This window comes from Dipodomys spectabilis, unplaced genomic scaffold (assembly GCF_019054845.1).
Source record: "Dipodomys spectabilis isolate Male_0828 unplaced genomic scaffold, ASM1905484v1 ptg000136l, whole genome shotgun sequence".
In the NCBI taxonomy this organism is placed as follows: domain Eukaryota; kingdom Metazoa; phylum Chordata; class Mammalia; order Rodentia; family Heteromyidae; genus Dipodomys; species Dipodomys spectabilis.
The window spans coordinates 835,096-861,728 of record NW_024870813.1 but is presented as its reverse complement, the minus strand read 5'-3'; the positions used below and the strand labels follow the sequence as shown (position 1 = coordinate 861,728).

At 49.6% G+C, this 26,633-nt stretch overlaps 1 protein-coding gene across 1 annotated transcript; it reads right to left on the bottom strand.

The window, feature by feature from the left end:
- Nucleotides 1-4,062: 4,062 nt before the first annotated feature.
- Nucleotides 4,063-26,191, bottom strand: Antxrl (ANTXR like). Its single transcript, XM_042690171.1, has 17 exons — nt 25,977-26,191; nt 24,161-24,232; nt 23,153-23,224; nt 21,054-21,135; nt 20,920-20,953; nt 20,070-20,146; nt 19,924-19,992; nt 19,486-19,566; nt 19,322-19,382; nt 15,849-15,944; nt 14,002-14,071; nt 13,429-13,507; nt 13,013-13,046; nt 10,719-10,766; nt 7,020-7,094; nt 4,395-4,473; nt 4,063-4,195 (listed from the first exon to the last, which is right to left on the bottom strand). Exons 1-17 carry the CDS (start codon nt 26,189-26,191, stop codon nt 4,063-4,065), a joined length of 1,377 nt encoding a protein of 458 aa, XP_042546105.1.
- Nucleotides 26,192-26,633: the final 442 nt, after the last annotated feature.

Genomic DNA, 26,633 nt, shown 5'->3' with positions numbered 1-26,633 from the left:
ACCCTTCAATGTAAATATCCTGTCTAGAAGACCACCCTTTCTATCCCAAGGAAAGACCCATTAGGTTCCCAGGACTGCCATGGGGGAGGTTTTTGCTTTTTCTCTTCCTTCCTTTCTTCCTCCCTCCCTCTCTCCTTCCCTCCCACTTCCTTCCTTCCTTCCTTCCTTCCTTCCTCCCTCCCTTCCTCCCTCGCTCCCTCTTCCTTCCTCCCTCCCTCTCTCCCTCTCTCCCTCCCTCCCTCTCTCCCTCCCTCCCTCCCTTCCTTCTTTCCTTCCTTCCTTCCTCTCTCTCTCCCTCCCTTCCTCCCTCCCTCCCTCCCTCCCTCCCTCCCTCTTCCTTCCTCTCTCCCTCCCTCCCTCCCTCCCTCTTCCTTCCTTCCTTCCTTCCTTCCTTCCTTCCTTCCTCCCTCTCTCCCTCCCTCCCTCCCTCTTCCTTCCTTCCTTCCTTCCTCGCTCTCTCCTTCCCTCCCTCCATTCCTCCCTCCCCCCTCCTTTGCTCGCTTGCTCCCTTTTTGGTACTAGTACCAGGGCTTGAACTCAGGGCCTAGGCTCTGTCCCTGACCTTTTCCGATCAAGGCCTGTATTGTTTTTTTTTTTTTTTGGGTCCGGTTGTGGGGCCTGAACTCTGGGCCTGGGCGCTGTCCCTCAGCTCTTCAGCTCAAGGCTAGTGCTCTACCACTTGAGCCACAGCGCCACTTCTGGCTTTTTTCTTTTTGCTTATATGGTGCTGAGGAATCAAACCCAGGGCCTCAGGCATGCAAGGCAAGCGCTCTACCATTGAGCCACCTTCCCAGCCCCTCAAGGCCTATGTTCTATCACTTGAGCTACAGCCCCATTTCTGGCTTTTTAGTGGTTAATTGGAGGTAAAAGTCTCCAGAACTTTTCTGTGATGGCTGGCTTCAAACTGTGACCTCTGGGGCTCGGCCTCCTGAGTATCTAGGATTATAAGGATGAGCCACTGGCTCCCCCTGTCTCCGTGCCTGTAAATTCACGGTAACTTCTCAGATAAGAATTATCCTATGATACAAAATGCTCTAATTTTCCAACCAAGGGTCCAGTGCTCTCAGGTTGTTCCTTGTGGTACTGTGGGTGGAGTAGGTGCATGTCAAACTGGGCCAGCAAGCACAGGTGAGGGGGAAAGTCTTGTTCAGCATAAGCAGCCATTGCTTAGAGCTACCCAGAAAGCTGGGGAGCCATTGTGGTAATTCTTAGGAGCTCAGCTACTCCCTGAGCACCAAAAAGCATGGAAGAGGTTTGGGACCAGTGACTCTGAGGCCCTTTCAAGAGATTCTTACCAAAGTTGAGTTGTTATCTGGGTGACTGCGATGGGACCCCTGGAAGTAGCAGTATAATGGGGCCACAGGAGAGGCCTGGATTCTCTGCCTTCTCTTCTCAGGCCTACTTCTGATTAACACCTGCAACCAGGGGTCCCCAAAGCTCTGGGATATCCAGTGCCTTTGGCCATTTGTTCTCATTTCTTTTCTGCCAACTTCATGATCCCCATAGGACTCCTTCCTGACCCAGGCCCTCTTCCCTTCCAGAGCTATGGGTTTGATTCTGGCTGATTTTTGGGAACATCTGGGCACATTTCAAATCTCCCAGCCCAGAGATCAGAGTGGTAAGCACCCCTCTCCCCTTATTTCTATATTCCTCTAGATGCTGTTGGGTTCAACTGTCTTATCCCAGTGTCATCTATTAAGGCCTATATCAGCGTGGGCTTTTCAGATGTGACATCCTTACATTTACCCTGGAACCCCTTACCCACCCACGTATGCCCACATTCTGCCTCATGCCCATTTCCCCTCTCCTGAATAGACTTTCCTTTCTCCTAAATGGACAATGGGGAACTTGGCAGTCCTTACCATGTGGCTTCCATCTTATCTAGGGCAATCCTCTCTCCCTGGCCTATCCAGCTGAATAACCATATGATGTCACTAAACCAAAGCCAGGTGCCTGGCACTTCTCTGCTCCTCCTCTGAGCCCTGGAATCATACCAACCTTAGCAGACTAATCAATAGTATGCTGAGCCTTAATTGAAGAATTCATGGTATCCTGGATAGTCCCTGGCAGGACCACACCGGCCAATGAGAATGGCAGAAGCCTGCTCAGGCCCTGAGGGTGCTCAGGACTCTGCCTGGCTGAGCTCCTGTGCCTGGCTGAGCTGCTGTGGGTCTCCAGATTTGATCACAAGAGGCACCCAGGCCTCAAAGAGTGCTGTACTGTGCTGGACTCCACTGAATTTCACATGCATTACTGGCTGTGTGGCTCCATGTTCTGGAAGAAGCACTGATTTTCAGCACAGCCCTGCAGGCTGAGAGCAGAAAGCCCAGAATGTGGTTTCAGCAAAAGGTGATGAGAGGGGCTTATCTATGGAGCCTGGGGTGAAGAGGGAGGCTGCTCTGAGAAAGTGATCTTCCACTTGGCCATGTATAATCTTCCTGGGAGATAGCCAGGGAGGGGAAGCGGAGAGAGGCCTCAGCATGATGTTCATGTATAGACAAGCATCAGTGCAACAGTATGTGCATGTGTGCGCATGTGCAGAGATGAATCCTGCACACAGTGTCCAGCCTGCATCTCCCAGCTCCTTCTCAGTTACATAAACTTCAAACAGAAGCAGGGAGAAGCATGCACAAGCATGTAGTGTGGAAGGTGTGGCCCACTGCAGTGGAGACTGGCTGCAGTCAGGACAGAAAGAAGCAGGTGAAGTGGGGAGACTGGGTGAGGCTTTCAGGTATGCAAAAGGGAGATATGATCCTGAGCACCTAGAGGTGATGGAGAGCAGAGTTCTTCCCACGACTCTTCCCAGGGCCTGTGTGAACAGTGGGAAGTGGAGCATAAATTGTCCCATGAGGACCTCACTCAAGGTGTTTAGAATAGCTGCCAAGCTGTATGTGACTGCAAGGGCTGGGGCTCACCCCACGGCTGGTTTCATCAGTTTAGCAGGAGGCCAGGTAAACTATAGGCCAGAAGAGGGGTGAGGTCATGAAGGTGGTTGTTGGCAAGTTAGACAGAGTCATGTGGTTTAAGTGGAAGACAGCCAGTCCAAATGTTGGTCAGAGGCTGACTCTGGATCTGAGCGGAATTTTCCTGGTCCCAGAATATGAAACTTCTTTCAAGCTCCAGAACTTGATGTTCCCCAGGAGAAGGCAAATTCCCTGCCTTGTAGGACTCCCCCAAACTAACCCTGAAATCTAAACCCCAAGTCTCTTCCTCAGCAGTAGTTACATTCCTGGATTTCTCCACCATGTTTGCATTTGCCCCAGGCAGGTAGTATACACAGTTCTTTGTGTGTGTGTGTGTGTGTGTGTGTGCTGTTCCTGTTCCTGTTACCTCTGGCCGTGGAGCAGGAAGAGAGTTGTGATACGCTTCAGCCTCTCATCTTTTCCTAGGTCCCCCTGGGGCACCCACAATGGCTTTCCCCATTCATCCTGTTTGGATCTGTGCAGGACATTACCTGGACATGACAGATGTGCCTTTCCCAGCATTCTATTTTTCCCATTAACTCTGTCTAGTCATGTTACATGTGTAATTGAATGCACTTTTTTCTAAGTCTGCCTTTTCCATAATTAACTGTTCTTGTATTACCTCATGCCCCTTCCCTCCTTTTGCTTGGATTTATTTATTTATCTGTTCAAGTCTGATGGTCTACCAATTAGGTCACATCCATTTCTGCCTTTTTAGAAATTGGAGATAAACGTCTCATAGACTTTTCTGCGCAAGCTGACTTTGAATCACAATCTTTAGATTGCAGATTCCTGAATAGTGAGGATTACAGGTATGAGCCACCTGTATCTGGCCTGTATCATTTTTAAAAAATTATTTTATTGTTATTATCAAGGTGATGTACAGAGGGATTACAATTACATGAGTCATGTAATGAGTACATTTCCTTACATACAGTGCCTTCCCTTCCCTCACTCTGTATCATTTTTTTTGGAACATTCTACACATACTTATTTCAATGGCCCTTGTAGATCTTTCTATTCTCTCTACTTTGGGGGCTCTGAAACCCTTCAGATTCAATATATATGTCCAATTTAGCAAACAAAAAATCTGTTAATTTTAGGTTTTTGATCCGTCAGAAGTTGAACGATAAGGGTAGGGGCAATAAGGAAACTCTCCAGATTTACGGGCCTGGGGAGAGAGCAGTGGCAGCATCTTGGAGGGAGTTCTGGTATACTTGGCTTGGTAGTTTCTTAAGGGAGGGCATTGCCTGGGTTGTGCACATACCCTTGGGGGACAAACTGTCTGTGCTACAGGAAAACACTCCCTGCTTAATTGACAGCAGTTCTTTGCAGAGCAGACTGCCTTTGGAATGGGGACACAGTCCCTGTTTGATTGAAGACAGATCCTTGGGGCGCAGGTCGCCTGTGGGATGGCACAGCATTCCTGACTGGGTCGGAGGCAGATCCGTGTAGGGCAGGGGACCTGTGTGCAGCTGGGGTTCATGACAGCAAAGCTGGTGCCTCTGCCCTGTGGAGTGAAGAGAGAGAAGTTCACTGAGATACCACTGGAATTGAGGCAGAGGCTGCCATTGCCTGGCTGAGGGTCATCGTGTCAGGACCCATCGAGGCTGACAAATGTGGCTTTGCTGAGGCTGCATGTGAATCAAATCAAATCATAATCAAAACAGAATCACTGGAGTCAAGTGCAAATAAAAATACAAATGAAAACATATGAAGGTGAGAGTTTATGAGGGAAGTGGTCTCATACATGTGCACCTCAAAAAAACTCTCAAAAAAGCCCAATGAAATCCAACTTTGGACACTACAAAGGTTTCCAAAACAAATATAGACACTTCAGAACACTGACTCAGACTCCAAAAGATATATCCATGTTCTAGTCTCTTACATTAAAAACACTTCTGTAAGAGCTCCAATCCTTTAATTAGTTAATTTGGGAATGATTTTACCTGTATTTTATCACTGATCCTTGGATACCTTTTTATGAATCTTTGTGCCCAAGTGTCATTATTTCAAAATAAATTGTGATTCTCGTGTGTGTGCGTGTGTGTGCGTGTGTGCAATGGTCGGCAGTATTTGGTTTCCTGCTTTCTACTTCTCCACATTCATGTTGCCCCAGGACATTTTTATGAGCTATTTTCTCTGCTTAGAAAGAAGTCCTCCAATTTTCACTCCACTCCTGGGCTTGAACTCTGGGCCTTAGGTGTTCCTTAGCTTTTTTTGCTTATGACTAGTGCTCTACCATGTGAACCACAACTCCACTTCTGGCTTTTTTGGTGCCTAATAGAAGATAAGAGTTTCACAGGTTTTCCTGCCCAGGCTGGCCTTAAATCCCAATCTTCAGATCTCAACCTCTTGAGAAGTTAAGATTACACCCATGAGCCACTTATGCCCAGCATTCATTGACTTCTTTTTACCAATTTGTTTTCAGCTTAAATATCAGAGAGTCTTTTCTGGCCAACCAGATGTCTGCTGGTATATTAGTAACTTTATTTTCTAGGTATAGTTTGGCACTCCATGACAGTCCTCAATGTTCTCCAGTTTTGTTTTTCAAAAAACCCCGAAATCTTAGCTATTCAGGAGGCTGAGATCTGAGGATGGTAGTTCAAAGCCAGCCCAGATAGGAAAGTCCATTTGACTCATATCTCCATTTAATTACTAAAAAGTCAGAAGTGGAGCTGTGGCTCAAGTGGTAGAGTGCTAGCCTTGAGCCAAAAACCTCAGGGACAGTGTTTAGGCCCTGAGTTGAAGCTCCATGACCAGTACACACACACACACACACACACACACACACACACACACACACACACACACACACACACACACACACACACACACACGAGTTGATATTGATATTGTGGTTGAGGCTTTTATATTTTCAAATATTTACTTAAAGCAACAAGTAAAGTTTTGTGATTTCTTTTCATGGTAGGTGAGTCTTACTTTTGTTGGCATTCAGATTTTGTTGCTGTTATGGATAGAATGGCATGCCTTATGTTTATCTATAGCTTACCTTTCTTGACTATTTAAATTGCTTGGGAAGGTATTGGGCTTTATTGCAGGAGTGGGAGAACAGGGCTGGGGAAAGGTCTGCAGAAAGAGAGGCTTCTAGCTGGCTGCAGAGACCTGGAGTCTGGGGTCTCCAGGTAAAGAGGTGTGTATGTGGGGTGCCTGAAGGCTGCCCCTATTCACTGAATGCAGCTATTGAAACTAGCTGACAGTTGGTCGTTTCTCACATTGGCCCAAGCTTTCCACAATAAAGTGACATTACCCCAGATGAGTGACAAATATTTGATCTATAGCCTGTCCTGATAGGGCTTTGGAGTTCTGGCTCTACTTCTGGGTTTCTTGATCTCATGGAGATTTGTATGTGGCAGGGCAGGGTGGCAAGGAGTTAGAGAAAACTCTATCACCACCCAGTCCCAAAGTTAGGATCTGAGATTTTCCCAGGCAAATCCTGTTGCCTTTCTACTTCCTGCCATACCCACAAGAGGGCCTGGCTGAGCCCTGCCTGAGAACTACTTCAGGAAAAGGGATGTGCAGTGGATGGTAGTGGAAGGTGGATAGCTGACATCTGTCATGGGCAAGACAAATGACTGGGAACAAGTTACTCAGCTTCTCTGGGCTTCAGCTACCTCTGGGTAAATGAGAGGGAGGATAAGACCCACTATACAGTTGCTGGGGGAATATAGTTAGCGCTTGGGCTCTTAGCTGGCCCACAAGTGGCCTCACTAAATACCTGCTACCCGTATTGGCACCCCAGCAATGACAATCCTAAGAATGTGGTTTCTTCTCATATTCACTAAACAGTGGCACAGAGGGGACTTTCATTACCTGTTAAATTGGTGAGGGTTGTCCAGCGAATACCTTCAACCATGTCCCCTCCTGGCCCCCATGACGTGCCATGGGACAAACTGTCTGGGGTACTCCTGAGCACAGGGCATGAGCATCATTTATCAGCTCACAAAGGCTATACCCTGAGCTCCAGCCCCACAGGGTTGGAGGTCAAAGCAATGGCCTTTCTGTCCATCAAGAATATCCTTGTGTCCTGCTCACCTGGATCCTGGGTGAACAACATGGAAATGTCTGGTGGCAGGCTGAAGGAATGTAGCAGCAGGGAGCCACAGTGCCCTATAAACCAGAGAGGATATGAGGAAGCGGCCTGGCAGGGCCACAGCCTCTACAGAAGGCAAGGCCACCCAAGTCATCCATGTCTCCCCAGGGATCTGTGACCTGTGACCTCCAGAGGAGAGCCTGGTAGGCTAGTGTCCAGGACACAAAGAAATTAGGAATCTAGAATGACACAGTGTTTTGGGGAAGAGGAAAAGCTTGGGGGCCTGCTTTGGAGAATTCAAAAGGCTGAGACCCCCTGTAGCAGCAGATGGAGGCCTGAGGTGACACAAGTTCTGAGCAGGGATCCAGGATTGGGGGCCTGGACTTGGAGGGAGGGGACGCTAAGAGAAGGAGGTGAGAGGCCTCACGTCTTACTTGGACAGGTGTCTGAGACAAGGGCAGAGAGAAGAGGAAGGAGAGAGGAAGCAGAGAGGCCCTGGCCTGGTCAGGCTGTATTTTGGCTGCAGCCCTACAGCTATGGACCTTGTCAGGTGTCACCCAGAAGGGATGGGAAAAGAATCATAAACCAGGATATAGCAAAGCCATCAACACAACCACATTCATTGCAGTACTATTCACCTTAGCCAAGGAATGGAATCAGCTCAGGTGCCCCTCAGTGGATGAATGGATCAAGAAAATATGGTATAAATTACATAATGAAATTGAACTCATCCATTAGAAGGAATGGAAAGCCTTGGGAAAAACTATGTTAAGTAAGTTGGGCCTAGAGAGACAAAGGATCCATGTTTTCCCTTATCTGTGGAAGCTAGATTGAGCTTACAAACTCCTAAGTAAATATGTTGGGTGGTATGCAACTGTATATTGATTCAAGGAGATCTTAATTAGTATAATTCCTTAGAAAGCCAAAGTCAAAGCAAAATAAAACACCAGGGAGCAAGTACCTGAAAGGTGTAGAGTGGGGTCAAGGGGAAGGGAGTAGATGAAAAAGAGAGAAAGGGGGGATGCAGACAACAACTCAATATATATCCTACAAGGCAGGGAGGTGGTAGGTTAGGGAGGGGAGTGGTAGCTTAGGGAGGTATGGGTGATAATGTTAAAAAGGATGACATTGATCAAGATATACAGTATTTATAGACTGCTTGGTTAAATGGGAAGTCCATCATAAAATGACTTAAAGATAATAATAATTTCAAAAAGAAACCTTAAGAAAACAACAAGAGGGGTGGGGTTGAAAAGAGGTAGTGAGTGGTCAGAGTAGGCCAGAAGCAATGGTCTCTTCCCTCTCTGGAGTTTGGGCTTTGGCTCACTGGCTATGGCCTACAGTGAGGGAAGGGCCAAGGCTGTGCCAGCAGAAGGACTAGACTAGAAGCTCCCGGGAGGAAGTGCTGGGTCTGCCACAGACAAAGCCATGAGCCAAGGAGGAGGACAGCACCAGGAAGGCCCTTTCTTTCTTAATCCTGGCCTCCTGGGGTCAGTCCATCGCTGATTGGCCAGCTTCTCCTTCATAAGATAGACCTAGAAGAAGGGAAGGGACTTTGGGCTGAATTTCTCTTGTGTCCCTTCCAGGGTCAACTTCTGCACAGGGTCTCTCCCTTTCCATAGCTCCTTTTGTCTTATCTCCACAGGCAAACAGGACCACTGGGCTAGCCCAGTGCCTCATTGGTCATGAAGAGCCAGGGACTGGGACCTGCCATGCCACCTGATTTTTAAATTTTATTTTAATGATGCTGCCACTAATGCCTAAAGACTAGTCTTTTCTTTCCTTCCCTTTCTTTCTTTTTTTCTCTCTTTATTTTTTCCTGCCCTTTTTCTTTTAATTTTTTCCTTCTTTCCTTCCTTCCTTCCTTCCTTCCTCCCTCCTTCCCTCCCCCTCCCTCCCTCCCTCCCTCCTTCCTTTCTTTCTTCCTTCCTTCCTTCCTTCCTTCCTCCTTTCCTTCCTTGTTGGTACTGGAACTTGAACTCAAGTTTGTACTTTCCCTTTGCTTTTTCACTCAAGGCTGGTGTTCTACCACTTGAGCCATCCCACTACTTCTGGAATATTGCTGGTTAGTTGGAGATAAGAGTCTCACAGAGTTTCTTGCTTGGGTTGACTTCATACTCAGATCTCAGCCTCCCGAGTAGCTAGGATTATAGGTATGAACCATCAGCACCTGGCTAGTCATTTTTATTACTCCTAAACTTGTTTTTTTTTAAATTATTTTTGCCAGTCAATGTGTCTTGGCTCATCAACCTATAGGCTAGAGGACATCAAAGACACTGCTAGGGCTGAGGTCAGTGACTCTGTAGACCAGGGAGAGACTGGTAAGAAGTCATTCAATAGCCTTATGGAGAAACCTGGATTCTGTCCAAACAAGGCAGGTGTTAGGACAGGCTAGGTGGGTAGTAGAAGTCCCAATTCATGCTGCCCTCCCTTGAGGGCCTAGAGAGGTGTCAGCTAGACACAGATACCATGCAGTCCATATCTGGTCCCATAGAGACACATTATCAGAGCCCCCACATCAGGGCTGCATCAGAGGCCCCAGGCTGAGGCCTCTTGGGTGAGAACTGGTTTATGCCTTTCCTCCTCTGCCCAGCAGAGGTCACAGCTTGCACACCACAGGGCCCTTGTCACCTGCATTGGTCTGCTTGCGCATCCACAGCAAGAAATGACCAGGGTGGGGTAGGCATTCACAGACTGATATGGCGCTGCAGGTGGTGTAGGGCACTCATCTTCTATCTCCTAGAAGGAAAGAACACCAGTTGCCTTGTCTGAAGCACATGGGAGCATGCATGCTGTGTCCACTTGCAGCCCTGCATGCAGTTAATGCTGCAGGGTAAATGGAGTAAGGAATGAGTAGCAACTCTCTCTCATGGGTGAGGGTCTTCCTTGAGAAGAACAGCCACTTCTTCTGGCTTACAGATGATGTTCAACCTCCTGAACTGTCCCCAGTATATTTCTGCGCCCTTGGCTTTTCTGGACAGCCTGAGCTGGCAGAAGCTAGCCTGGAGACTGGCAGGTGATTTCCCCTTCCATTTGGCTTTGGCCTCATTGGCATGGTCTTCCAAGGATATTTCACAGCCAGTACTGGTCCCAGCCTGGGTAAGGAGCCAAGATCTTCTTACTCCCCAAGCCCAGACCCTCCCTCTTCCAGCCATTCACTGTCTCTTCTGGTTTACCCTGGGTGAACCATAGCTACTCACATAACTTGGTTCCTGAGCTCACCCTGGAAGACGGACATCACAGTTCAAGCCAGCTAAGATGCCTACCTCTCCTCAGACCTGTGGTCCCTACGGCTGACCTCAGCTGTGCTCTGGGCCTAACTAGAACCAAGGGATCAAGACAAATCAAAGAAACAAACTAGACAGGTACCCAGAGTTGGAGCTGGAGACTTAGACCAGAAATAGGAGACTCCTTTTTCAGGAGCCTGGCTTCATCCTAGGCATCCCCTAAGAGGCTTACTGAACCAGAAAGAGTCCACCGGTACAGTAATGATGGCTCTACATGGGGAAGTGGGTCCCATGGCATCATGCCTCTAGTCATGGGGAGCTGCTGGGAGGCTGGACAGGGGCACTGGGTAGGCAAAATTACTGCTAGTGTTTCTCCTTCCAGTCCTAGGCTGACCCTCCGACCTCTTTTCATCTGTCCCTTTTCATGGTTACTCCTCAGACTAGGATGATGTCAAAACCCATAGCAGGACTCACTTCTGTTGCTGCTGCTGGTGGTGCTGGAGGAGGAGGCTCCTTGACTCTCTGGAATGAGAAATAGACACAAGATAGGTTTGGGATGATGGGGTGCGCTGTGCCTCAGCCCTGAAGGAGGCAGCCCTGTTCTGACCATGGGGACAGAACACAGCCTGGGCCTGTCTGTATGGACACACTGCACTTGTAGAGATGGTTCCAGGAAGCTCTATCTGAGTGGAGGGAGCCTTGAGCTTGGAGATGAGCACCGCATTAAGGCCCAGTGACTCCAGGGCTGTTCTTCTGCCCACCCCACCCACAGCAGGGTCCTCTCCTGCCTCCCTTTCTGTGTGAGCTCCTGGCCCTTCCTCCCTACTCTTAGAATGTCCTCCTCAGCTTCTCTGTTATCTACTCCTCTGGGCAGAAATGGGTCCTGCCTGCTTGGTGTTGGCTATTCTATCTTTCCCACATCTGCCCTTTCTTCCTTCCTACAATTCTCAGTTCACAATTCCAACTTCAGTTCGCCAGCACCCTACTGTCTCTAATGCCCCAGTTGCCAGTCTCATTCTTTGTCCCTGCCCTATTTACCCAGGGCCCTGACTGTGTATCATGCGAATCAGCACTTTACCCTCCTGCTTCAAGCAGAGGGTGCCTGATGATGAGCTCCCTGGGGGAAAGAACTTGCCACTTCTGGGTGTGTGCCTCTCAAGTCCAAGTCCCTGTTCACAGTGAGGCTCAGCAGTGAAAGGTGAAGGAATGATAGAAGGTGCTAGAATCATGCAGAGACCTGGGTTGATGTGAATGTCATGGCTGCCCCAGAGGGCATTCAGCCTTCCTGGTTGGTGCCATTGCATGTGGGGCCACTGGCCTTTATGGGGAAATCCTGTCCTCTTCTTGCCCCTATAGTTGCTGCACCTGGATTCCTGTCCATCTGAGGGTTGCAGAGGACTAGCCCCAGTGTCTGGATTCTACTTTCTACAGTGGCCTTTTACCTGCTTAAGCTAGCCTTGGCCTTATCTGGTCATGATCTGGGGGCCCAGGCTGGGTCTATGGTGTGGCTCTGTGATGGTAGAGGTTATGGGTTGACTGGGTCAGATTTGATGGGCAACTGCCCCCAGGTGGGATCCTGGGCTTCCCTCTGTGTCTCTGGGCAGGAGGTCATGTGCCTAAACCTTGGGTGTGGGCAGGTTGTGGGGGCTCTCACCTTCTTGCAGCACAACTTCCAGCAACACCACAGCAGCAGGGGAAGTAGTAGAAGGGCCGGCAGGAAAGCAAGTAATTTCAGGTTTGAGTCATCGTTTCCCTGTGACAGAGGGTATGTGGCAGATAGTACAGTGGCAGAGGCCTGGGGAGAGGTGTGGGGACTCCAATCCGAGTGACCAGCCCTTGCTTTCCATCATTTTATCCTCCTCCAGAGGTTTCCCAGATAGAGGGATTGTTTTGGGAGGAAGGGCGATTTAAGGAGTAGGGCTGGTTCCCAGACAGCTCAGATCCCACCTCTAGCCCTTCTCTGCCCAGGAAGGCCCAGAATGGCTCAGAATGCTCAGTGATCTGAGGAACCTAGCTCCCTTGCCCAATTGGCCTCTATTAATAGTACAGTGTTTTTTGTTTTTTGTTTTGGTTGTTGTTGTTATTGTTGTTGTTCTGGTACTACAGCTTAAACTCAGGCCTAGGCCCTGCCCCTTAGCTTTTTACTCAAGGCTGATGCTCTACCACCCGAGCCACAGCTCTATTGCCAGCATTTTGCTAGTTAACTGGAAATAAGTGTTTCATGGACTGTCTTTCCCAAGCTGGCTTTGAACTATGACCCCCCCCTCCCCCCGACTCCGGCCCCCAGATCTCAGCTTTCTGAGTAGCTAGGATTACAGGTGTAAACCACCAGCTCCTGGCTTGATACAGGGTTTTGTGAAGACAACCAAAAAGATATAGTGCCTAGATTGGGGAGGGGGGAGGCTTGGGGTCCCAGAAACCTGCAGGCCCAAGAAAGAGTCAGACCAGGTGACAAGGTCAGCCTCCCTGACTTTATTCCTACTTTGGCTCTGTATCCTTGGCCTCCCCTCTCCCCCACTCACTTCACTGAGCCTGAGCTACACATGTCCCCAAGGGCAGGGGTAGCCATCCCACATTTGCATGTGGGCGTTCAGAATTTAGAGGAATGGGGACAACTCTCCTGTTCTCACTACCAGTCTGAAAGCTCAGGTGCCATGTGGCAGGCAGCCTGCCCAGCCTTCCTCAGTCAGTCTTGGGTGCAGAGATGGCCTGAAGCTGGTCCCTGGGACCAGCATCCTCCTCTCCAGGGAGCAGAGCCAGTCACACACCTGACAGCTTCAGGTATAAGGGGCCTAGGGGGCACTAAGGAGGGGAAAGAGGGGAGCCTGAGGACCATGCCAATGGCAGGCTTGAGGATGGGTCCAGAGTGAAGATTGAGACCGCTTGTCTCACGTATGGCTGGGGCATTGAGTCACTGGCACACACCCTGACTGCCGTTGGGGGAACCCTCTTATCTCTGTGCCTGACACACCTGTGTGGAGGAGCTGGTGTCCAGGACATCCTGGACTGTCCCCTGCCACACAGCCCCACTGTGCCACATGGACCCAGTAGGGATTGGGATGGGTTTTCCAGACCCCAGCTACACTTGGGCCTGGGGCCCTTCACCTTTTTCATCTTTCCCGGAAAAGTTTATCAGTACAGGTGTTCCAACAGCCAGGGGCCACACTCCCAAATGGATACTCACACATCTGATGTTGGAATAGCTGATCTGGTTCCCAAGGAAGGTAATGCCATTGTTCAGGCTGATTTGGACAATGACCGTCCTAATGTACAGAGGAGGAACATGGTGAGAAAAGCTGAAGAAAACATGAGGTAGGCCTTTGGTGAAATGGAGAATGAATTGGAAATGGCACTTGGTACTCCCAGAGAGTGAACAGCAGGTCGTGAGATCTCATCCCCAAGCAGTGGGAGGTGAGCTTCTGCAATAATGGTCAATGGCCTGACTGTGAGGAAGCTCCTAGTTTACTATGTCATGGGGGCCAATCAGGGGATCTGCATGATGGCTCCATTATAACATTTATTATAGAGTTTTAGCTCTTAAAGGCAACCTCGAGCAAAGGGACCCACCATTGGGCTCATAGAGCCTGGACATTGTGCATCCCTGGATGCTATGGTGAGGGCAGGTGGAACAATGTTCTCTTCCCTCCTCTGCAGATACATACTGCCTCACAGAGGGACATCCTGTATTCTGCACATAAACTACCTGCAAACACTGACCTCTGCTCTCCTCCCTCCCACCTCCAACATGGGCACTTACTGTCCAGCTTTATCCAATACTGGTCCAGGACAAACTATGGTCTTCTCTGTCATACTGATGGCTTTTTCATCTAATAAAAGTGACAGGATATTGTTCATGGTCACAACCATCCACCCCTGTCACTCTCTGCTAGCAGAGTGGACACTGTCAGAGAACCAGCTTCTCCCGAGTTTCTACTTAGGAACACCAATTCAGACTCGACTCTCAGCTTTGCCAGCCCAAGCAGAGTCCTGGTGTCAACAGGTTGGGAAAGCAAGAGCCCTGGGCTCAGATGCTCACCTGCCAGGGACCGACAGGGGCAGAGGACAGAATAGAACACAGAGGGAAGCCCAAATAGTAACATACAAGGTATCAGGATGGCTACCTAGTTGTGAGTGATCTTGTGGTTCTTTGGAGAGATACAAGTTCTTATGGAAAGAACCTGGACTCTACACATGTGGAAGCTGATGGAAAGGCTCTGTGGTGAGGGTATCAGGCAACCACACAGTGTGGGTTGGGTAACAGGTATGATTATAGCACATAGTGTGATGTGCACGATGTCATGAGAAGCTAAACAAAAGGGAACAATAAATCTCCAACGTCCAAAAGTGACTCAGAGCAGGCTCTCATCTCAGGGAGGCTGGCTTGGTGTTGGCTTGTCCTCACAGCAGCTTTTACCCTACTCCATCCTCCCTCCCTCCTGACAGCTGAGGCTGAGGAGCTGAGATTTGAACTGAGACCAAGGCAATGACCAGCCAGACTCTGAGGGAAGAGTGTTCTGGGCAGTAGGAGTTGTATGTGCTCAGGTCCTAAGGCAGGAACTATTCAGCTTATTGAGGAGGCGAAGAAGCAAGCCAAGAAAGAAAAACAGAAAACTTTTGAGTTATTTCAAGTGAGATTGATCCATTGTGGATGGCACATACCCCAGATACACACACTTTGGACCTAGAGTCCACAGGTACATTGTGAAGAATCATGGATAACATTAGGATTTTTGACTAGATGATCTGGGTGAATGGTGGTGCTGTTTACTGAGAAGAAAAGCCTCCCTCCCTCTCCTTCCTCTTTCCTTTCATCTCTCATTTTCTCTTCTCCTCCCTCCCTATTCTCTTCCTTCCTTCTTCTCCTCCTTCCCTTCATCTTCTCCTCCCTCCCTCTCTCTCTCTCCCTCCTTCCCTCCCTCTTTTCCTTCCTTCCTTCCTTTCCTTCCTTCTTCCTTCCTTTCTTCCTTCCTTCCTTCCCTTGGAAGGCTCAAATCATCATCATTCCTGATATTAAATTCTTTCCATTTTGCCTATCACGTAAAGAAAAGAGTCGAGAGCCAAGCTGAATCATTGCTGGTTGAGCTGCTTGCTCTCTATAGCTGGCTTCAACTTCCCAGGTCCCTGGCTTCCCTTCTACAGCCTGAAATCAATCTCTTTCTGGGAAGGTTCTCTGTGCACAAGACCAACTCAATGCCCCGAGACAGGCATCCTCAAAGACAACTATGACTCACATGACCCCAGCAGTGAAGTTGCCTCCTCCTTTTCCTGAGAGCTACTCCCCTGACCCACCAGCAGACTGGAGGTCTGCAGCCTCAGCTGTCAGGGAGGAAGGGAGGATGGAGCAGGGTAAAAGCTGCTCTGAGGACAAGCCAACATCAAGCCAGCCTCACTGAGATGAGAGCCTGCTCTGAGTTACTTTTGGATGTTGGAGATTTATTGTTCCCTTCTGTTTAGCTGAGGGGCAGCCCAGCCCAGTCTCTCCTTCCACAGATCCAAGTTCCTGCTGACCCAAAGTGCTACAAATTGTTGGCAAGGTATGGAGGGCTTGGCTGGTGGAGGAGAAGGGAAATGCATGACTTAGAGGCACAGAGGTGGACAACTTACCCAAGATGTTGTTGTTGAACTTGAATCGACAAACAATCAGGGATGGGTGTTTTGCATTCTGAAAACCATGTCCAGAAACGATCACTTCATAAGGTTCTGCAAGGACAGCTCTGAGTGAGAAAGGGCTGTGTTCCATCTGGTCTCATTGTTCACGGCAGCCAGTGATCCAGATGGAGTTCCCAAGGGACCCACATGAATCAGGCTGCTGTGAGCCAACATCTGTGAGTCCTGCAGGCCACATCCTCATATGAAGTCACTAGGTATCCATGCTAATACACTGCCTTGAGGACATCTGGACATTTCTCTACTGTCCCTGATACAATATGCCCATGAAAAGCATCAAGCTTGCAGGAAACAGCACAGCCAGGGTTGATGCTGATGTCATAGGTCTGAGAAGGGGAAAGATGAAGGGGAGAGGAGGTCCCTGCCCACAGGGGTGCTTCATAGAAGACATCCCAACTCCACTGTGGGTCCAGAGGCCAACTCACCTTGTTCACCCATCTATTCCTCAGCCACCAATGACCTCAGACCAGTGTGACACCTCCAAGCCTCCTGAGGCCAGCAATGTACAAGGGGCCAGAGAGAGAGGGCAGTTGGTGTCAGTACCACAGGTCTTCTGGCTTCAAATCCAAGCTCATTTGCCTGTAAATCTGCCCCTAGTCCAGGCCTGGCTCTTTCCTGTCCCACATGGCACTCGAGAAGCCCAGGTCAGTTGATGGATGAGTGTCTCCTGTGCACCTGGCTTTTATCATTGGTTCTCTGTCATCCTGGTTGATGCAGTGCCGGCCCAAGGAAACAGCCCATCCTGTGTCATTTGGGTTCAGGCTCCTGCCTTAGGCTTCCCACCAATGACTGTCACCCTGTGTGTGGCAGCTTTATATAAGATGGGCAATGGTTTAACAGGTCACTGGCTGAGCTGTGTGTGGAGGCACCTGTCACCTTGGTTCAGCACCAGTGAGGAAAAGGTGACAAATCACATCTTCACCTGGGGTTTGTCACAGCTACCCAGGTACTAAGGCCTATGTGTGCAGGATCATAATCCCAGAGGCAGAAGAGATCTTCTGTGGGAAGTGGTCCTCCAGCCCCCTTGACTTCTGGCACAGCAGTCTCTGATTCTTGTGCAGCCTGGGAGGGGGTGGGACAATCCAGAGCCAAAGATTAGGGTGGGCATATCAGGATCAGCTTCCAGAGGTTCTGCTGGGGACCGCAGCACATTGATATCTATGTCTCCCAGTAATCCTGATCTGCTATTTCTGTCCATTGGAGGCCACACTACAGGACCCAGATATGTGGTCCTGACCCCAGACTGGATACAATGCAGAACGGAACATATTTTTCTCTCTGCCAGTGGGGCCACCCATGGAGGATGCAAGGCCAGGACCCACCTACCCAGTCTGGTGTTATCTGAAGCATCAGGAAAAGGGAAGTTGATGGCTCTCTGACTGTTTTCCCCAGGGTACAGGTAGCAGCCATGTGAGGTCATACCTGCATGGGCACTACTACTGACAGGGAGGTGGCCATCCCTGACCATTATGGTATGTCCTTACCACACTGATGGAGGGCTGGAAAGAGGACACTTTTTTTCAATTCCAGACCATGGGGACAGGTGTGTCCATTTCCCTAATAGGGGAATGTCAGTTGTAGCTGTGTTTATGTCTGCCTTTCTCAGGAGGGGTTTCTTCCATCCCTAGTAGGATGGTGGATGTTGGACTGTGCCTCGTTTTTCTTCATTGATGAGCGTATTTGCCCAGTTTCTCGTCCCACTTGGTGGCTGTGTTAAGTTCCAGTGATTGGCATCTCCAGTCCTGTTCCGCTTGGCCCTGTGGCTGCGCTCCTGCTGCACCATGTGTTTGACTGTTTGCATGCTGCTCCATTCCATTTGCTAGGAGTTTTTAAATATATTTTCTCCCTCACATTACCACTGCATGTTTAATTGTGATAAATGAGCAGTATTTAAATCCAAGCTGTCCTCACAGAATAAACCCTCATGTATATTACCTGATACCTGGTGGATGGTCATGGAGACTCCATGCCCACATCCACAACCTCACACACTCATCCATACATGCACTACACATCCCAGATCCACACAACACCCACAATGGCACACAGAGTCCTCCTCAGACATGGTACACCATATGCACACCCACTACACTGTAGGCAAATACTCTACAACCAACTTTCATTCACATACCACCACATATTTGGCACCTAAATACTATACCCCTAACACACATACCACAAGCCACATACCCCATAGAAATACAACACACACGTTACAAACACTCCACAAACACACTACCTTACCTATGCCATAAGAATGCATGCCGTTCATGTACTATGTACACACAGCCACACTCCAACACACTCTGACACACACCACATATACCAAGAATAGCACATCAGCTGGATGCTGGTGGCTCATGCCCGTAATCCTAACTACGAAGGAGGCTGAGATCTGAGGATCATGGTTCAAAACCAGCCTGAGCAGGAAAATCTATGAGACTCTAATCTCTAATTAACCACCAGAAAATCAGAAGTGGTATTGTAGCTCAAACTGGAGAGTGCTAGCCTTGAGTGAAAAAAGCTCAGGAATAGTGCCCAGGCCCTGAGTTCAAGTCTCATGATTGACAAAAAACGACTAACATATCACATACCTCAAAATACTACATGTTAATGCATACTGTTATACACACAAATGCCATATTCCCTGTAACACACAAGACACACATCAAAACCACACAGATCATATAAGCCATATATACATTCCAAATCTTGTACTGCATGCACACCTCACCAAAGCAGCAGTACCCACCTGAACACCACACACATAATCCACATGTAGACATCCACTACACAAACACCTCTCCCACATGCAAAGACATCCTTGAACCCCACCCACACATCCCACCACACACAAACTCAGAGACACGTCATATAAAGATATCACACCCACTCACTTCTCCCACAATGCCTCACAACACTGAAACACACCCACATGCTCACCCCACCAGCACACACCACACAACATACATGTACACCATATATGACACACATGTTACAAGCAACATAAACATCATAGCTTCTATACAACAGACGCAGGCAAGTGACATTCCCCACACTACACATCACTTCCATACTTCACACGCATTTACTTAAGCCACATAACACAGACTGCCATCCATACCCCCCCTTGTAACATGCATTACACATTACACGGACAGTACATTACCTATTTTTGTCACACAAAAGTGCTCACCTCATACACACCCACATGCATACTGCATACCCATGCTGTGAGTATGTCACATGTACACACACCACACAGAGACCCCACACAATAGGTTCACAAATCACAAACACCACATACACAATAGCATGTACAATACAGCAAAATGACATCTGTTCACACACATACAAATACCCACAGGTGAGTTAAGCTATGGGTGCACATCAGTGGTGCTGGCCCTTACCTCCTGCACAAATTGTTGTCAGCTCCACTGACCGAGCTTCAACACAGCACCTAGCAGAGAGCTGAAAGAGAGAGCAGCAAGGGTCGGGGCAGACGGGATGAGCCTTAGGGTCCAGAGACATGCCCGCTGCCTCTGCTCACCTCCTCTCTGTACGCCCTACTTACGGAGTCAACGATGCTTTGCAAACCCTTGAACCCATTTTGCACCCCAAACATGTGCTCTGGTGTATCTGCAATTGCAAGCAGCTAGAAGGGAAAAGAGGTGACTTGAGCCCCTTGTCCCCAAACTAGAAGATGCAGTAGGGACCCAAACCTGGGAGATGGTGTCTTTCCCTCAGACTGTGGGATCCCATGGAATAGCAGGTGCTGAGTGCCAGGCACTGGCTTCTACCTCAGTTCAGGCCTAGAGAATGGGAGCTCTCCCACCCTGTGTGTGAATGTGTGTGTGAGGAGGGGGGAAGGGGGTCTACTTAAGACACCTTTGTCACCTTCTGTAAATCTCCAGTGACAGATGAGATTACCCCCTGGTTGGTGTGGGGATCTATCTTTGAGATTTGTCCCATAGAGTCTGCAAAGAGCATTGAGTCCCCCGATGGAAAGTACCTGGTCTCTGTTGTACTCCAGCACACCCACAGTATAAATGATCGACCCCAGTTTCCGAGCCTTGTGAGCCTAAGAGAAAGGAAATGCTAAGAAGAAATCCCCAAATATCTTGGGCTAAACTACTGCTATACGTTGAAGGCCCTCACCTCCTCTTTGGTGGCCTCAAATGCATCTGGCAACAGTGTTCCATCCGTTAGAACTATGATCACACTGGAAACATTGCCTGCAGAAGAGACAAGAGAGTGAGCCCAGTGGTCAAGGCTCCAAAAGGGGCCTGCAGAGGCTCCAGGATGAATTCAGGCTGTTAGAGCCAGGCATTGCGCAAACTTCAAAGACAGGCACTCACCAACATATGATTTCTATAACAGGGCCCCACCTAAAAGGCAGACTGTCCCACAAGCCTATCCTGGCCACAGGGCAGAGGGGAGCAGCCAGAACAACTGCAGAGGAGGCTGAGTGAAGCCGGTGGAAGCTGGACCCTGTTCAGATTATAGCCACCAGGTGGTCCTGCTTGCTATTGGGAGTCTAGCAGCTCAGGGCTGCTGGTCAGAGGGCACTAGGCAAGGGGACCCTCAGCATCAATCCTCACTAGGCCCCCAGCTACTACTCAGACAGGCATTCGGTACCCAAAGTCCAGAGGAACATGGGTTCTGGGTATGCACAGCTGTTTGAACTACCTGACCAGGGGCCCAGGAGGCAGGTGAGGTGAAGGGCAGCCAGGGGGAAGTGAGTCCTTGATCAGTTCAGCCCACTGCCATTTCCTCCTTTATGTACATGAGGCCCATCTGTAGGTCAAGGACCCACACACGTGTCTACCCAGGGCCTCCTGTCCTCAGAACCATCCTGGGGGGGGGGTGCTTTGCTCACAGCAATGAGGTCAGCACCTGGCTCCAAGAGCAGAGTAAGAAAGGGACTCAGGGACACCAGTGCCCAGCCCTTTCCAGGGAGCCATGGCTCTGGGTCTGCTCCAACTCAATTCAAGCACAGGCCACTTACCTAACGATCTGGCATTTTCTATCTGATGAATTGCCTGCAAAGATATGAATCAATATTGGGGGAGATGGTGAGATGACCCCAGTGACACTCTAAACCATGAGCCAGCTCCCATACGAAGCCCTCCTCATCTCCACCTTTTTAAATCCTTCTTGCATATATGTGTGTCCCACGGGCACCACTTGCTGAAGTTTGTTAAGACCTTGACGAATTTCTTGTCTGCAAAAGAAGAGAAGGCAAGTTGAGATGAAGAAGGTTGACTGTGACAAACAGCACCCAAGCTGCACAGTCCTGTCCACTGTGCAGATGGCCTGGGCGGGAGGGAGCACCAGGCAGGTAGCTCTATGACTCCCATCCTGCACTGGGTCTAATACACAGGGTTTGGCATCCTTCTATGTCCCTGACCCACTCCATGAACACTGTGGCAAGTCAGGAGGAGAAGGGGAACTGCTGAGCAAGTCCCTTGGGAAGATCTGGTTTTGTCTCAGTCTAGTCCTGTCTCAGGGCACTCAGGCCTCCCTTGGAAACCCTTCCCCATGCCCTGCCTGGACCCTCTCTGGTGAGAGTGATGGCATCCTAAGATGTACATCTGTGAGTCAAGGACTCTCAGTGATGCTGGCATTCCTAATCCTAACCCTCCTACAGAAGCCACCCTTGTTTGAAGCCCTTCAATGGATAGAGCTGAGTTTGGACAATGTCATCCTTCAAAAAGTCCCTGCCCAATTCCCACCCCTCCCCTACTACCACTGTCCCCTGGGGGCCTGACTCCCTTCCTGCTAAACAAAACAGCCAATCTGTTTAAACAGAGCCAATCTCCAGGCCTTTGTGTGTTTCTGCTCCAAAGTTCCTAAGCTGGGACAAATGCCGGCCATGAGGCAGGGCCATGGCCTGTCAGGTGCTGTTAAAGCCCACAGGATGGATTGGAAAAGACAGAACTGGCTCTAGTGGCAGTGCTATGACCGGAGGTGGGGAGGGCCAGTGACTAGGTTCTGGCTAATCCAAACTGACAAGCCTGAAGTAGCCCAGCATGATGCCCTAGAGTGAACCCTGAGGTGGCCTCCTGGTGGGGGCAGAGAGAGACCTCGCCATGGGCTGAGCTCAGAGGGCTGCAAACCAGCCCTGCCTGAGTCTGCCTAGTAGTGCCCAGCACCCCAGTGGGGGGGACAGACCAGAGTCTGCTCAGCTGGGCTCCTCCATCTCTGAGCAGCCCAGCTCCCTTCTCATTTCCTAGCCTTGCTCCTTTCTCTCTGCCCAAACCAGACCAGTCCAACTCTTTCTCTCGGCCCAGCCCCTTCTGTGTCTCTGGGCCTTGCCACAGTTCCTTTGGATGGACTTCCACTTTTTCCCTCATACCCATTCAATCCTCTCTCAAACCCAGGCCAAAGGACACAACCTACAGGGTTGTTTCTGGACCACAGAGACAGTCTCACTCCACTGCTTAAAGCTGGACCTGAGGCACCTTCTTTACAGGCCCCAAGTCCTCTGCTCTGTGTCCTGAGGAGGACTGGCTTCCTCTGCTTCATTCCCTGCTCCTGGCTTCTCTCTAGGGCCAGGACAGAGGCCGAGGAAATCTGGCAGACACCTCTGATCCCCAATGTCTCCATCTTTCTTGGTGTGCCTTCTTTACTCTGTAGGAATCCAAGCATTGTAGGCAAAGTCACCCCTTCCCAGCCAGTGGAAGCTGCCCAGCTCCTGGCCTGGGGACTCTGGTCACACAGTTGGGTCATCTCTGCTTCATGATTGCTGCTAGCTAAGCCTCCCCACAACATGTAGCCCAGCCAGCGACTCAACACTACCCGAATCTCCTCTGCCTGGCTGCTATTGGGAAAGCCAGCTGTCTCCATAAAGCATGCAGCATTTCTGGTTCCCAGCTATCTCCGTCCGGCTCTCCCAGGGGAGACTGACATGCTCACAGCAGGCCCAACATAGGCACATAACTGCTCCCTTTGCTCCCCTCAATCTGTGATGCTGTCACAGTCTGCTTCCCAGAGGGAATTCAGGAGTGAGGAATGACAGGATAGAGTGTGGAGAACTTCTGGAGATGCTGGCTCTGTGGGTTCCCAGGAAGCAGCTATCCAGAGTGGGTGGAGCTTGGGCTGGAGGTCAGTATAGTTACTGCAGAGTGTTACAAGGCCACTATGTGCAATGATAGGAGTCTCCCAAATGTTTTCACAAAGCCTGCAGCTTTCTGGAGCTCCTATGGCCTGGGCCACGCTGGGTTCAAAGTGACCCCTACCTGTCCGAGGTGAGTGGCATGAGTACGGTGGCATCTGTTGAATAGAGAATGAAGGACATCCGAACCCTTGAGCTGGGAAGGAAGCACAGCTGGTGAGAAGTGGATGCAATTGGTCAGTGGGACTCAGGAGCAGCCATGAGCCTCAGCCTGGCTCCCCTCCTCTTCCCTCCCTTCTGGCTCTGGCCTCCTGGTCTGTTCCTGGCTCTGACACACTACACACACAAACACACACACACACACACACACACACACCTGACATGCTCACACATGTGTACTCTCACACATGTACATACCATCCACCTACACTAACATGCATGTGCACACTCTCTTACTCAACCCATACATACACACTCACACTCATACACACAGATTCACACTCCTGCTCCATGTCAAACAGGCAAAGTGTCTTTCCTGCTTCTCCCTGAAGACTTCTAGCTTCTCCTTGCTGCCATGTTCTTGAACTCTCCAGCTGTCTTTACTCATTGACTTCCTTTCTTCTCTCTTCCTCACTCTTGCTCTTCATAGCCACTCACAGGGAAGCTCTTACCCTGCCTTCTGGCTCAAGACCTTCAGACCCATTAGGACATTGCTGTCTACTGCCTTAGCTGAACTTCCCGTTGTCTTTGCCTTTGATCTTGACTCAGTTCACCTACAGTTATCAGACTTTTCTTTTTGGAGAATAACCTGGATCTTGTCTGCTCACCCCTAGTCCCAGAACCTTCTATGGCTTCCAACAGGAAATCTAACCCCCTCGGCCTGATATAATAAATCCCTATACCCCTGATCTCTAGCTGACCTGAGCTTTCCCAGCCCTCACCTGAATCATCCTCACTCTACAGCCAGATCAGACCACCCATGCCCTAGAGGCCCTGGGCCTCTAGGCTAGCCATGGGCTGGTGCCACCAGGATCTGTGTACCCATGCCCACAAATCTAATGGGTGTGCCCTCTGCCTCCCAGGGGGACTGTTCCTCGAAGCACATTGCCTGTGTGGCAGGGAGAAGCCATACTTTTGGAATTTCTTCACCAAATTTTCCACGAATGAATAAATTTCAAACCAGTTGTTGTCTACGCTGCCCGACCTGAAGACAAAGGAGACAGGAGTCAGGGTTTGGTGATCTTAGCTACTCAGGAGGCTGAGATCTGAGGATTGTGGTTCAAAACCAGCCCAGAAAGCAAAGTCTATGAGACTTATCTCCACTTAACCACCAAAAGGCTGGAAGTGGTATAAGATTGGCCTTGAACAACAAAGCTCAGGGGCAGTTCCCAGGCCCTGAGTTCAAATCCTAGGACTGGCACTCTCTCCCCCCCACCCCAACACACATCAAAGAAATAGTTGCTGGGGACAAGGAGTAAGGATGCCAAGTTTGTGGATCCAGCAGACATTTCTCTGGGCCTTTATAATTCCATCATTTCACTCACACCATGGGAGGAAGTAATTCTTTCACCCCTATAACATTTTACTGCAAACTAACTTTGACTGACCACATATAAAAGCCTCAGACACTTGGAGACTCACTGTCAAACTGAAGTGGGGAGCTAGCTCCTACCCCCTCAAGCTGTTGGGAAGCCTGCAGCATTCACATTAATGACAAGCGCACATTAATAATATTTCACCTTAGTAATACCCTTCTATATTCTAGGGCTGGGCTTGGCTCCTACTGGGCTTTGTAGCAAGACTTTAGAGTGAGAAGGACATGTGCACCAGAGCAGAAGTGGATAGATGCTTATGGACCACAGACACATTCTGTAAGACTATCAATTCCTATGACCCATACATCCTTATCTGAATACCCATACACCCAGACTCTGCCAGGATCAAAGGGCCAAGACCTGCTCAGAGTATCTCAAAAGTCAGGTTGCAGAGAGAAGAAGAACTTAGTTTTGTTTTGGATCTGGGAGCTAATGAACTGAAGCCCATGTTCCTCCAACAGTAAGTGTTCAAATAGAAAGAGATGGTGGACAGAGCCCAGCCAAAGACAGGACTATTCATCATCAGCTGTTAGGAAACCTTGCCAACTTTGGAGTCCACTGCCCTCTGGGACACCAGACAGAAACTTCTTTGATTCTCTGCAACCCAAGATGTTTGGAAGTCTCCCTCCACGCTGTGCAAAGAAGGAAAGGGGAACTAGCAGGGGTGCTCCCAACTTCTGAGCACTGCACTCTAGCTCTGAGTGAATGAGTACTATGTCATCCCCAGCCTAACTGAGAGATGAGAAAGGAGCTCAGGCCATTTCTCCAGACCCAAGTTTACCCCATCTTCCCTTTCTTCCCAGCCAGGAGGTGCCTAATGGACAGCTCAGCTTACCAAGGACCACATGGATGCTCCTAGAGTTCAGAGACTATCCTGTGTCCCTCTACATCAATACCCCTTAGGTATTGGTTCTTAGCAAAGCAAAGGACACTTGGAGCAGTGGTCAGCAGAGGCAACCAAGTCTCCTCCCCAGGGCTCCTGCAATAAGCATCTTATCTGGCTGAGAAGGCAGCTCCTAGTGTTCAGTTGGCCGAGGGCCACCTAGGACCAGACCCAGAGCAAGGTATCAGAGAGGCAGAACCATCAAGATTCCTCTTTCAGGAAACAAGTCAAAACAGAGGCCTGGGCACATTGGCTCATCTCTCAAACCTGGTTCTGCCGGCAGGGACTGGGAAACCAATCACTGTTTCCCCAAGGTATTGGGGATATGAATACAACAGGGGGAAACTCACTTGTCTAGGATAAGATAGAGGTCAAAGACTCCCCGACATGAATGAACATTAGATTCCTGGGAAACCAACCACTGTTTCCCCAGGGTATTGGGGATACAGATACAACAAGGGGAAACTCACTTGTCTAAGATAAAGTAGAGGTCGAAGATGCCCCGACATGAATGCACATTAGATTGCAGGCTTGTGTTGGAGCTTCTGCCTAGACCCAGGCGATGGAGTATTTTCCAGCCAGGTCCTTTGTACTTGAGGCCATCTGCTCTACCACGCGGTAGAAGTTGCAGGATTAGCAACAGGAAGAGTGCAGAGCAGGGAACCTGGAGATTGTGGCTCCCCATTTTCCTGGCTGTCCCTGTGACTCTGCCAGCACTTAAGAGCGCTGTGCAGTCACAGGTAGACTGAATACTGGCCTCTAGCCTCTGGCCTTGTTATCTTTGCTTAACCCACAAGGGGTTAAGGCCCTTTGTGCCCTATGGCCAAATGTGGCCCTCCATCACACTCCTGCTCAGAGCACAGGGACTGGGGGAAGCAGTTGACTCTGGGGTATCCTGCCTCCCCCCTACTTGAGTAACCCTTCCCCCACTCCAGGGCAAAATACACTGGAGTTATGATGGACAGGAGGGTTGACATGGTGACTTTGTGACCTGCAGCCCTGCTCAATGCCCTGTGTATTAACAGTGCTAAGTGGCCATCATAGAATCTTTAGAAGTGTCATGAGGCTGCCTTGTCCCTTATCACACCCCTCAGAGTATTCTGCAGTGGTTTTTGAGGGATCAGCCC